The sequence below is a fragment of the Pecten maximus genome, chromosome 9, assembly GCF_902652985.1.
Source record: "Pecten maximus chromosome 9, xPecMax1.1, whole genome shotgun sequence".
NCBI classification, from domain to species: domain Eukaryota; kingdom Metazoa; phylum Mollusca; class Bivalvia; order Pectinida; family Pectinidae; genus Pecten; species Pecten maximus.
This window is the reverse complement of record NC_047023.1, coordinates 37122307-37135384: the sequence shown is the minus strand read 5'-3', so window position 1 is coordinate 37135384 and position 13078 is coordinate 37122307. Positions and strand designations below refer to the sequence as shown.

The following is a 13078-nucleotide window of genomic DNA, read 5'->3' as shown; positions in this document are numbered from 1 at the left end:
TTATGAATATTTTGAGTATTTATTTCTGATGTTCAAGCACATTTAAAAGGACTATACATTGTTCAGGATTTGTTTCAGACATCGTTAAACAATCACGTATTATCAAACTCCTGATATAGAGCGTTGATACATACATACGCATTTGGTATAGTACAGGTATGCATCTTGTATGTTTCTGAGACAGAAACTGCCCTATAAACATGTGTTCAGTTCAGACTTAACACTCCAGAATTGAAGTGAACGTCCAGAAACTCTGTCAGGCTACGATTGCGGTTTTTGCCTCGTAGCGAACCCAGCCCCAACACAATGGCGCCCGCCGTCAACATAAATGGCATTTCCGGTTGTGTAGGACGCCATGTCCGACGCCAGAAAAGCAATGGCATTTGCCACCTCCTCTGGTTTCGCAAGTCTTCCCAAGGGATGTTTGGCATTCTCTGCCGCCATTAACATCTGCAATTTCTAATAAATGAATTCTTAACATTATTATTTAACCAAGCAATTTTGTAGATTTTGTTAAGATTCAACACGCCCTCTAGGGCGATTAAATGTCTCACTCACGATAAGTACGAACAAATGTACCCTCTAGGGGGCACTATAACATAAATCACCATATTGTGCATTAGTACCAATTTGGTATGTTTAAAGATTACGGCTAGAATTAGTCCTTTTATTTTCAGCTGTACATTTAACGGAGAATAGGGCACACGCCATTGCTATTATAAGATACAATATGCATTTACATGTAGTTATTGTATAAAAGGACATTAAAATTACCATGCTTGTCGAACCTAAGTATCAGTTTATCGAAGCAAGCTGTGTAGCATACCAATTGCATTATACGTTATAACCAAATATAAATGTAAGTTTCAGTTGGTAGTTACCTTAGGATCTCCACCCAAACTAGCATCATAAAAGTTTGTATGCACAACTCCAGGCCTGCAAGATTAAATCATAATTTTAAGATCTGTCTAAATTACATCAATTATCGTCGGTACATTCTGATTGGAAAGACAGAAACAGAACGACATGTAATTTGATACTCTTACCTTACTTCATTAACCCGTACTCCAAATTCAGCCATTTCTAAAATAGAAATATATATGACCATCTACTTTAGTTTTCTGATAAGACCAGACAATCTATATCACGCCTGTATTTCATAATTTTCCCTACATATTCAATGATTTCAAACGTGACGGACAAACATATTTTACATTATTTTCAAAGTGTATCTAGATTCGTAATATACTACCTAAAGCAAGAGTTTTGGTAAACATCGACAAGGCTGCTTTACTGATTCCGTAAACAGCACAAACAGTCATCTGAAGAAACACATAAATGAAACAGAAGCATACACAGATACTCAAATGTATCATATATATCACTGTATTGTCAAATTATAAATACATAATGACCTTATTTGGGTTTTGTAAAGATTAACCAATTAGTCAAGAATAAAACAATTGAGATAAATGTTTCAAAAATGCTATGAGCTGAACAATTAAAAGCTTAAACATGTGTTTTTGCTGGTCAATAGTTGCATCTTATATACCAAATAAAGACAGACATATATTATATTTTCCTGATTGAATATATTAGTATTGAACTGATTGTCTTGATATTAATTACTTAATCAACAATATATTCGTCTTACCGCTTCCTCGGATACAATGCTGGCCAGATTTACAATGTTCCCTGAAGAAGTATTGGGAATATAGCACATTATTTCTTTCAGGCACTAAACACTTTAATGTCAGTAATCATGGCGTCACATAATAATCATTAAGGAAAAGAGCATGTAGAGATGTTTATTTCATTACAGTAACATATTACTTATACTACATTCTGAAAATTGTATAAAAAAATACATATTTCACTGTGCTTTACCTTTAGTTGCCTTTAGGTGTGGGACGGCTAGTTGTGTTATATAAAGCTGTGCCTTTACATTGAGGTCCATTATATCGTCATACATGTCCGGTGGTGTATTCACCAGGGACGCAAATCGTCCTATACCGGCGTTATTTATCTACCAACATGAAATTACATCACGTCAAGTAGAAATGGTAAGCCCGGGTTTATAGATAATGTCAAGAGGTGTGTGAAACAAATATCACTGTTACGTATTTCTGTAGTTAGAATGTCATGTTTCGGAGAAAAAGTGTACAGCCCACAATATCCCGTATTCGAAACTACATCAATTTGGAAACTATTAAAAGAAGTGTATACAGGTTTCTGTTGTAGACAACATTGAATACGTAGTTGTGTAGTCGCCAGACTAACTGAGAGCCTTACTGCATTGTTACGATTCATGATAAAAAACAACATAAACCTCATTTTGATAAAACGATAAACTATAAGGTGAATTGAGCCTCAACCAAAACACTGCAATCATAACAAAATGGAAACCATAGTGAACTCCTATAAATCACTAACAAAATGAGAACAATGGTGAGCTTCTACAAATTTCTAACAAAGTTAGAACAATTGTGAACTTCTACAAATTTCTAACAAAATTAGAACAATTGTGAACTTCTATAAATATCTATCAAAATGAGAACCACGGTGAGCTTCTACAAATATCTACCAAAATGAAGACAATGGTGAACTTCTACAAATATCTAACAAAATGAGGACAATGGTGAGCTTCTACAAATATCTAATAAAATGAGAACAATGGTGAGGTTCTATAAATATCTAATAAAATGAGAACAATAATGAGTTTCTACAAATCACTTACAAAATGAGAATAATAGTGAGCTTCTACAAATCTCTAACAAAAGTAGAATAATAATGAGCTTCTACAAATCTCTAACAAAATAAGATCAATGGTGAGCTTCTACAACACTTGACCTCATGCTACGCGTCTGACAATTCTAGGTAAATAACTGGCTTGGTGATAAATCTATTCATATTTTTTTTATCCTTTTCCTACCAAAACATCCAGTCTTCCAAATTTTGAAATACATTCGTCGATAATTTTCTTTCTGTCGTCTTCTTTCGTGATGTTTGCCTCAACGGCGAGAACCTGAAATAATGTATTGGTAGAGTGAGGTGACACATGCCAACTATTATCTATATATGATAGGTAGTGTGAGGTGATACATGTCAACTATAAATCTATACATAATAGGTATTGTGAGGTGACACATGTCAACTATAATCTATATATAATAGGTAGTGTGAGGTGATACATGTCAACTATAATCTATATATAATAGGTAATGTGGGGTGATACATGTCAACTATAAATCTATACATGATAGGTAGTGTGAGGTGATACATGTCAACTATCAATCTATATATAATAGGTAGTGTGGGGTGATACATGTCAACTATAAATCTATACATGATAGGTAGTGTGAGGTGATACATGTCAACTGTATATCTATATATAATAGGTAGTGTGCGTTGATTGTCTAACCACTAGCAAAGTAAGCAATCTCCTTTTGATATAGGTGTGTATAAATGTCAACGGGTACATGAAATAATTGCTCTGAGGAAAAAAATTTGGGATTCGAACCTCTCAAAGCATATACTATCTTGTACAATATTTAAAACGGTTTCTTTTACACATTGCACATATTTTCCCAAAATGGATTCGCCTGTCTTCGTATCGAACTTTGGTCGAGAATCATTTCCGGCAGCGCTCGTAGGCAATCAAATTGAATACATTATTCCGAACAATACTGATATGAATTAGATTTAGAAAATAGAATTTGTTTCTGTTTAAAAAAAAAAAAACTGTTTTGAGAAAAACCGTTTGGACTCAATTTTTAATTTCATATTTTACAGAAAGTATCATTTTTATCGTACTTTTAAATATTTTAACTAATATGGTCGGTTATAAGATGAAAATCTAAGGATACATAGTTCCGTTAACATTTTTGCCATAAAGACTTACGTCATCATTCGATAGTCCTGCCTTTTTACACTCCTCTGCGACAGCTTCCGCACCCGCGATGTTGAGGTCAGCCAGTACCAACTTTGCTCCGTATTTAGCAAAAAGAAGTGCGGTAACTCTCCCGAATCCTCCACCTCCTCCTTTTATCACAGCAGATGAAAAACAAAGATATTTATTTCGAAAATGGTCTGCAGTTGCAATCTAGTTCCTAAACAAAAAGTGTCATTTGCAAAATGTGAAAAAGGCCGTATAAGAACATATTATAACATCAAAAACAGAAAAACAACAACAACAACAAAACAACACAAACACACACACACACACACACACACACACAAAGAAGAAGAAAAACAACCGATAATCTGGCGATGTATTGCATTTGTTCAATGCTAATGAGGTATTATTCGGTGAAAAGATATTAATAGGATTCAATGAGGCCCAATAGAATATATGCTAAATCTTAATGTATTTGTTACATATAGACATTTTCTAAGTATATTTTCTAATCTCCATACTAAAGTCAACATATAGGTTTACAAATAACACTTAATTATAAATCGTATAGTAATGAATATTTATAGTAAATGAAAACTCTTCAGACACTGCCTTTTAAGTGTCAGTAGTGGTAACTGTAGTGGCACATGTGACTTAAAGATAACAATGAAATATATAGCCTGGCAATATATTATCACTGATACCATCGGAGCGTCCTGCATCCCAGATACAACAGAATGTTTACGTGTCAGCTGTGGTTTAGTCCTATCTTCTGACACTGTGTACGTTGTATATCATTACCCACTAATACCCATATCTCTACGTGTTCCTTTCCTGTCAGTATCAAGCCTAGTTATTTAGTTAGTTAGTTACTTGTTTGTCGCCAGCTTGACTCCAACTATTTTAAGCTTCGTCTCACCGACTGTAGTCAGCGTTCTGTCGGCGTTAGTTAGTTACTGGTTTACCGCCTACATGACTCCGCCTATTTCTAGATTCCGTCTCACCGACTGAAGTCAGCGTTCTGTCGGCGTAAGTTAGTTACTGGTTTGTTGCCTACATAACTCCACCTGTTGCTAGGCTTCGTCCCACAGACTGTAGTCAGTGTTCTGTCGGCGTTAGTTAGTTACTGGTTTGTCGCTTACATAACTCGACATGTTGCTAGGCTACGTCTCACAGACTTTAATCAGTGTTCTGTCGGCGTTAGTTAGTTACTGGTTTGTCGCCCGCATGATTCTATATTATTAAGTTTCGTATCGCAGAGGGTAATCGGGGTTCTGTCTTAAATATTTAAATATTTACTGGTTGAGATATGGGTTTATAGACAGTAGAGTAGAGAAGGTTATAGAGATGGGTTTACAGACAGAACAGTAGAGAAGGGTATATATATATATATATATGGATTTATATACAGTGGGATAAAGAATGGTATATATATATATATAGGCTGGTAGACAGTGGAATAGAGATGGGTTTATAGACAGTAGAGTAGAGATGGGTTTGTAAACAGTTTATTAGAGACGATTATAGATTTGGATTTATTGACAGAAATCCCATCGGTTATTTTGTTGGCATGAAGATGTTTACGTGTATTGTATAAGGCAGTGAGAGGGGTATAGGAAGTAACCTATATGAATGGGTTGGAAACGATCAAATGACAAATGTGTGATGTACAAAATGTAGAAAAGGCGTGTGCGATGGGGGTCATATGCAAAGTGTGGAATCTAATTTCCCGGATGATAATCTGTTAGGGCATACTTAAAACTAGATTAAGTCTAGGCTCTTACACTATAAAGTGCTGTATATATGGAGTTTGTATATTGACGGTGTTTGTATTAAATCTATACATGTCCTTCACTAACTTACGGATACACCAGATAATAGTTAAAACAGTACGTTTGTTTTATAATGACGGTGTATATATAATAACATTTTAATTACATTACCTTAAGAAACACCCCACTACTATGGTTAGCACGCACAGATAATACATACGGAGATATAGTAACAAAACTGCTCATTGAATTGTATATACAAGGAGGGTAAATAGATATAATATACGATTCGACATCTTAGTACAAACGACATTTGTGTAAATACCTGTGATTATGGTGACTTTGTCCTTGAGGGATTCCATCTCCGACTTTTAAGAATGCCTCTGTTGATTGCGTACACTGTATCAACTGGCGACTGGTGTGTATACACAGCGAGTAGAAGCACAGATATATACACTTAATGTCGTAGGGAAAAGGTGGGTACGCAGAACTTTTTTTCTTTTAAATGCTATCGTTTCAGCTAGTTTGTTCATGTCAAGTTGCGCATGAGCAGAAAATGTTGAACCTTGACACTGAATGTTTTGTCTGATTTTGTCATATGCATATCAGTTTTCAAGAATTAACTTGAATATATATTTATGTTATGAAGCCATAAAACGGTGTGTGCTGTAGATAAACCACAGTTAATGATGAGAGTATACTTATATTTACAGTACACGATCCCATTGGAAATCCACTTTTATTCATGGTCTCCCTTTTCTTGGATATTACATTGCTATAAAATCGAAACAGTGTGGCGTTACAAGCGGCGACGTCGTCTTAAGTTATGGGCTGATAACATAATGTTTTAGCCAATTATAATCATAAATACTTACTACATGCAAGAATCAATGGAATAATATGGAAGTAAACGAATACTAAAACAAAACATTATAATGTTGTGAATTATAGTGTAATATGCTTAATTTCATGTCCAAAAGATGGGAAATCTCATATAGAAATCAGTCGAAGATGTATACATCATTTAATATTTAAACCTAATAACGTATTATTCGAATATGAGCTAATTGAGAAATCGAGGGATCACAAACAGCGTTAATCACTTATGCCTTTCTGTTTACTTTACTTACAGTCTATATTTTGACCTACTGCTGGTATGCTATCGCATATATCAACATCATACCGTTACACCAGTCAATCTTATATCCCACATATACATATCGTATCTGAATTAAGATATGTAAACTTAATTGCAGATCACGGATGACCAACTTACTAAGGACATCTTCAAGGGAGCAAGCAGCAAACCACTTAAATCCTCTGTTTTTATCTTTTGTTTTTGATTCTTTCTGTTTATTTGCTGAAAACGTACATAAAAAAACCTTATGATTTTATTATTTTTTCGGCTTGAAAAAACACCTCGATATTATGATTCGGATAGTTTCTATATATCATATTCTAAGGCAAACTGGGAATATCATTTTGGATGTAAAGAAGACAACAAACTTGACTTGACGGAAAAAAACTTTATTGAGACACAAATCATTACAAATATGTTTTAAAAGTTTAATTCATCGCAATGCGCCAGTCACCATACTGTACAAAGACCGACCCCTCCAAGTGTCTGTGAAATATGACAACCATAGCTCGGGTAGAATATACACACGTTATTTGGACTTTAAATGAGGGTTGTATCTGGCACCGACACAATGGCGCCCTCCATCCACATAAAAGAAGTTACCGGTGCTGTAGGAGGATAGATCACAGGCTAGAAATGCTACGGCGTTGGCCACCTCTTCTGGCAGTCCTAAACGACCTAACGGATGCTCAGAAATGACGCTCTTCATTACATTCTGAAATCATTATTAGACGATAGCAATTTACGGTTCCAGTTATTGTACAAAGCATCAATTGCAACATTTAAACGAATAACACAAATCGTATTTTAACATAGCAGCACCCTTACGGCATATAAACCTGTTATTATAAGACGATAACAATATGCAGTATTTCATATAAAATCGAAAATAACAACGAAAGACAATAATATATTTTCATGTCGATTAAGACTTACCGCAACGTTTTGTCCAAAGTCAACATCGTATAAACCAGTATGCATCGTTGCTGGACTGTAACAAAATAATTCAATTTAACGTCTCTGATTTGGACTGAATGTAGAATCCCACAATATAAAATGATATTTATATGTCGTTATCTTCTGTATCAGAGATAAAGTATATAGATTTTCTTACATATTTTTGAAAGAATAAAAGACATACACTGCTTATAAGGAATACTACCTACCGCACCGAGTTTACACGCACTCCGAATTCCGCCAGTTCTATGAAAATAAAGATTTGAATAATATATATTACCCCATGTTTTGGGTAGGTTGTCTGTTCGATTTTTTCTACTTCATCAAGACACACATTCATTGCGCACGAGGTAGCATAACTACAGTTACAGCGAAAGGCATCATTTCTCGAAACATGCTACATGAGAGGTACATAACCTTGTCATTTCAGTAGAATAATCCTTCAATATTATCAGAATTTTGTTTTGAGTTCATTCGAAAAAAAAAACCCAACAACATACATACAGTTATATGTGGCATGATATTGCAACATGTAATGCAAACACTTTATTGATGCAGAGTCAGTACATATACATTCTTTTTCTATCTACTTGTAACATACCTAATGCAAGCACTTTAGTAACGCAGTCAATACCCGCTTTAGATACACAGTAAACACCGGCAGCTGCAACCTGTTTAAACAAGAAAATCACATTCGGAATCATATGGATAACACATTTATATTAAACGTTTTATACTCGGTGCAGTAATAGGTCTTGTACATGTATCTAGAAAAAAAAATGGCATCTAATGATGCATAATGCATTGCTAAACGTTCAGTTAAGTAATATTTTGCTAATCCATCTGTATTATTTAGTTTATTCTTAATTTTTGAGTCTCGATTAAATTATTTAGACATACATTAAATAAAATAAAAAAGCAAACTATATGAGAGAGTACAAATTGATAAATTCATTTAGCCTTTTAGATACGTCAAACAGGAAACAAGTAAAAAGTCCTCCAAAGCTAGATATATACAGGAATAACGCATCAACATGACAATTCAATATAATAAAACAATAACAGTAAGAACTTCAATGTAACTTACCGCCTCTTCCGCTACTATACTAGATAGATTCACTATTGTTCCTGAAATCAAAGAAATCTGCGTAAAAATTGTCTGTACCTGTTATTGATTATCAATAGTGATTCAGTGTTTAATACATATTGCAGGGACAATGGAGAAAGGGAGTAGTAATTACAAAATTGGTTGAAATTAATATAAAACAATTTGAAAATAAGCTTTATATTACAAACAAAAATATAATAAAAAAAAAACTCGATGGAGTTATAAGGTTGGAAAGTGCTACCTTTAGTCTTTTTTAGATAAGGGACGGCCAGTTGTGTTAGGAAAACCTGTGCCTTGAGGTTGACATCCATTAAAAAGTCATACATATTGGAGTCTGCTTCCAATAAACTTTGCTTCCGATAGACGCCCGCATTATTTACCTGGAATGACAAACACATATTATTTTTGATGTGTTTGAGTTGAATTAATATGTTTTACCGTTTTAGCATTGTGAAAAATAATATGAGAATGTATATATGTTACTGTGTATATGTTGCTTTATTTTCTACGACGAATATATTGGACTCAAAACTGTAAACTGTTTGAACATTTATCATCTTTATTAGATAAATATTTGTTGAGATGTAGCAACTATGCAGTTCGAATAATTCGCATTAGCAATCGGTGTATATATTTAACTTGTATAAAAAACGTCAATTGATGTTTATACGTTAGAGATGTGTATTGGAATACTGAATATTGAGATAACTGAGATTAACGGAGATAAATATCAGGCTAGTTGTGTTTTATTACTCAAGTGTATTCAATAATATATTTCTTATGTGACTGTAATGCGATATTCTATTACAGAAATTGCAGGCGTTCCATTTATTTCTATTCCGTTTTATAAAGCTATTGTCCAAACCATTATGTTCTTAACTTCGTTTGATTTGATGGATTCAAGAAATAGAAATATAACACCATGGACAAATTGTGAGAAATAAAGTAAACCTTACAAATTGACAAAAACAAATGTACTGACATTTTTGGAAACAGGATGATATAACCGATATCTGTGTCTTATAGTAATTTCGGCTAGTGGTGTACAGGATCATGTCAGGTAGTACAATTATCATATTTAATCTTACCAAAATGTCTATCCGTCCAAAAGTTCTAACACATTCATCTACTACATTCTTTCTATCCGCATCTTTCGTTATGTCACACTTTACGGCCAAAACCTGGTGTAAAGATAATATAATGATATGATATAAAGTATAAAATCTGTATGCATGGATAATACAGAAAGGCCATTTATAGTTATAAACGATAATACTAACAATTACAGCAATAAAAACAGTTATAAATAACGACTTTATGCAACACTACAAAACTTGTTTTCGATGTAAATTAAATGCATCCACACGTACACAACAGAAGAGTGGAACGAATGTGAAGGCTATATTCGAGTGAGGAACCAATAAATCAAAATAGGCGAAAATGGATAATTCAAATCGTGATAATCAAATATTTTCTAGCTTGACAATTTAAATGAACTACTTCTTATGATTGTTTATGCTAATGTGTAATAACATGTGCGGACACGTTATTTAAAAAAAAAAGTAAAGTTTGTTCAAGATGCATACTGAAACCATGATGTATTTAGCCATTGGACCGTCTTCAATTGCACATAATATGCTTTTGGAATGATGGAATTTTCATCAAAACATCTTTGATAGATTATTGATAAACCGTTATGATATGTTAATCACATACATGTATATTCTCAAGCACAGTTAATTACCTCACTCTTTTTGCTACCATTGTTGACACATTCTGCGGCGACTGCCTCAGCTCCGGGTAAATTCATATCAGCCAGAACTACTAACGCTCCATATTTCGCGAAAAGAAGAGATGTACAGCGGCCGAAACCAGACCCAGCACCTGATTCAAAATGACACACTTCAGATGTAATCATTGCATAAACATTAGAGGGTATATAGATAACTAAATAAGATAATAATCATGATCGTTTATGTAAATGATTCCATATATCTGTAGAATAGAATGACGATTATATTGGAAACATAACATATATTTTTATATCACATGTACATGTTCCCGCAAAAATCAAGGTCATATGATGACTGGTGTCAGACACCTTCACAGGCAAGGTCATACAAGTGTAGTAGGTATCAGGGTGTCAAGGAGACATCAACGCAACTAAGGTCATATGAGAACGGACTTCAGGGAGACACCAACACATCCAAGATCATATGGGGACGGGTGCTAAGGAGACAAACGCAGCCAATGTCATATGAGGACGAAGTACGATAAAACAAATCACACAGGAAAAGCGTGAAAAGATGTCAGTATTTGTTTCAAATATGTGTGTAACTTTCCCTGATTAAAGCCAGAGCATGCACGTTCGAATATTGATATCTGTTATGTTTGGCATGTACATTCACGTATTTCCATCTGTTCCGAACAACGAGTATGGCGTATCAAACGTTGCAATATTCAATAAATGTAAAAATATGCATACACACACACACACACATATATATATGCAATAAAAAAGTTGTTAATTATTGCACATCAATATTTTTTATTGCATATCTATATAATTTATTGCATATATATTTCAATTTATTGAATATTGCAACGTTTCACACGCCATAAACGAGTCCTTTCGCTTTTATTACAAATGTTAACTAAACACATGATCATAGGGTATCTATGTTTCATTGGGATTTGTTATATATCTAATAGGACTATGGAATGCCATGAACTAGTTTACTGACCAACTTACTGCCTGGCTCTGTGTCAACAAAATTCTACATGAACCATAGCGCTCTCGCTATTTCACCTACATTCATTGAATCGTACCAGCGTTACGTTTATGTATCAAGTGGCAGTCATCCGATGTTTCAAATTTTCTGGATGTATTTATGCAAGTAATGTTGAATAAAAGAGAGCGATCATGTTAATGACTACAAAAAGAGTAATGACCGCTTTACCCGTTTAAGTAGGAAAAAATGAATTCCCACAGCCCTCATGGCAAACAAGTGAAAACACTCCTTAAGTCCCACAAATAATGCTCTAAATCAAATAGATTATTCAATGCTTCAGATTGCAATTCTTCTCGTTATAACGCAGCTGACTCTTAATATACCAGCAGTGGGATGTACGAAATAGATTCTTTAACCGAATCTGCACATGAGATTGTTAGTGTCCTACTGCATATTGGACGTTAGATCCCCGTTAATAAAATCAAATAATCGAGAAATTAACCTTTACATACCACGAACGAAGTATGCAACATAGAAAAGTAATCGTCAGCAATGATTCCTACTTACAATCAATAATTTGAATAACTAACATTTGTTACATTTGTTTCACCCTTAACAATATCTACATTATTTAGTGACTATGTAAGATAGCATTTTTAGACTACGTTTATGAATCCTTTTGAAATATGATGAGTACATAAACTCTTTAATTTCCTATGAAAGTATTTTTAGCCAAGACCTACGATGTGGTATCTTCATGATGGGAATAAGAAATAAAATTAATGTATTTAAAAGAATTAAAATATATTAAAACTAAAAATGCATGATACATCTTATTTATATCTAATAACACCTTCCATACAATTGTAAATCTAAACTTTAAAACTATAATATTTTACCTGTTATAATCGCTACTTTATCCTTTAGTGACTCCATTGCGATTCTCTGTAATACTAACACGTGTGACGACAAGCGGACATGTGGTTCTACTGGTCCTTGTTCCTAGGTAGTGATGACCTTACCGGCTGAAGACATCTAAGATAAAATTCGTTTTCTGATATAGAGAGTCAGGAATCCAGCGACTACTTTTATGTGCTTAGAGTCAACCGAATATTGCTTGACCTGTGGACATGTTAGGAGACGCCACGTACATGCCTTAACAGTGTGGAAAACTGTTTTATATGCATGAGATAAACTGTGAGAGCAAACACATACGTTTTCCAGGCCATTATTTTAGCTGATTTAACATATTGTTATCGGACAGAATGTCCACATGCTACTAGATTTAGCTTCCTTAACATCTTATGGTTGGTTTTCATGTTTTGCAATGGCGTGAAAAGACACGTGTTTGATTGTGTTAATTAACCATTAAACAGAGCAAACTTAATAGCTTTTTTCATTTTCGTTGAACAATATCACATACAAAGGTATCGGGGTGAAGTAACTAACACGATGTATTTGACCATTATTATGGAG

At 34.0% G+C, this 13078-nt stretch overlaps 2 protein-coding genes across 2 annotated transcripts; both read right to left on the bottom strand.

Moving 5' to 3' along the window:
- Positions 1–3: 3 nt before the first annotated feature.
- On the bottom strand, positions 4–6192 carry LOC117334154 (3-oxoacyl-[acyl-carrier-protein] reductase FabG-like). The gene is made up of 9 exons (XM_033893624.1): positions 5993–6192; positions 3902–4041; positions 2933–3025; positions 1888–2026; positions 1655–1695; positions 1253–1322; positions 1047–1083; positions 882–936; positions 4–459 (listed from the first exon to the last, which is right to left on the bottom strand). Exons 1-9 carry the CDS (start codon positions 6027–6029, stop codon positions 262–264), a joined length of 810 nt encoding a protein of 269 aa, XP_033749515.1. The 5' UTR covers positions 6030–6192; the 3' UTR covers positions 4–261.
- A 986-nt stretch (positions 6193–7178) lies between these two features.
- Positions 7179–12824, bottom strand: LOC117334155 (3-oxoacyl-[acyl-carrier-protein] reductase FabG-like). The gene is made up of 9 exons (XM_033893625.1): positions 12502–12824; positions 10615–10754; positions 9959–10051; positions 9112–9250; positions 8850–8890; positions 8364–8433; positions 7972–8008; positions 7742–7796; positions 7179–7520 (listed from the first exon to the last, which is right to left on the bottom strand). The coding sequence occupies exons 1-9, from the start codon at positions 12536–12538 to the stop codon at positions 7335–7337; spliced, it is 798 nt and encodes a 265-aa protein (XP_033749516.1). The 5' UTR covers positions 12539–12824; the 3' UTR covers positions 7179–7334.
- Positions 12825–13078: the final 254 nt, after the last annotated feature.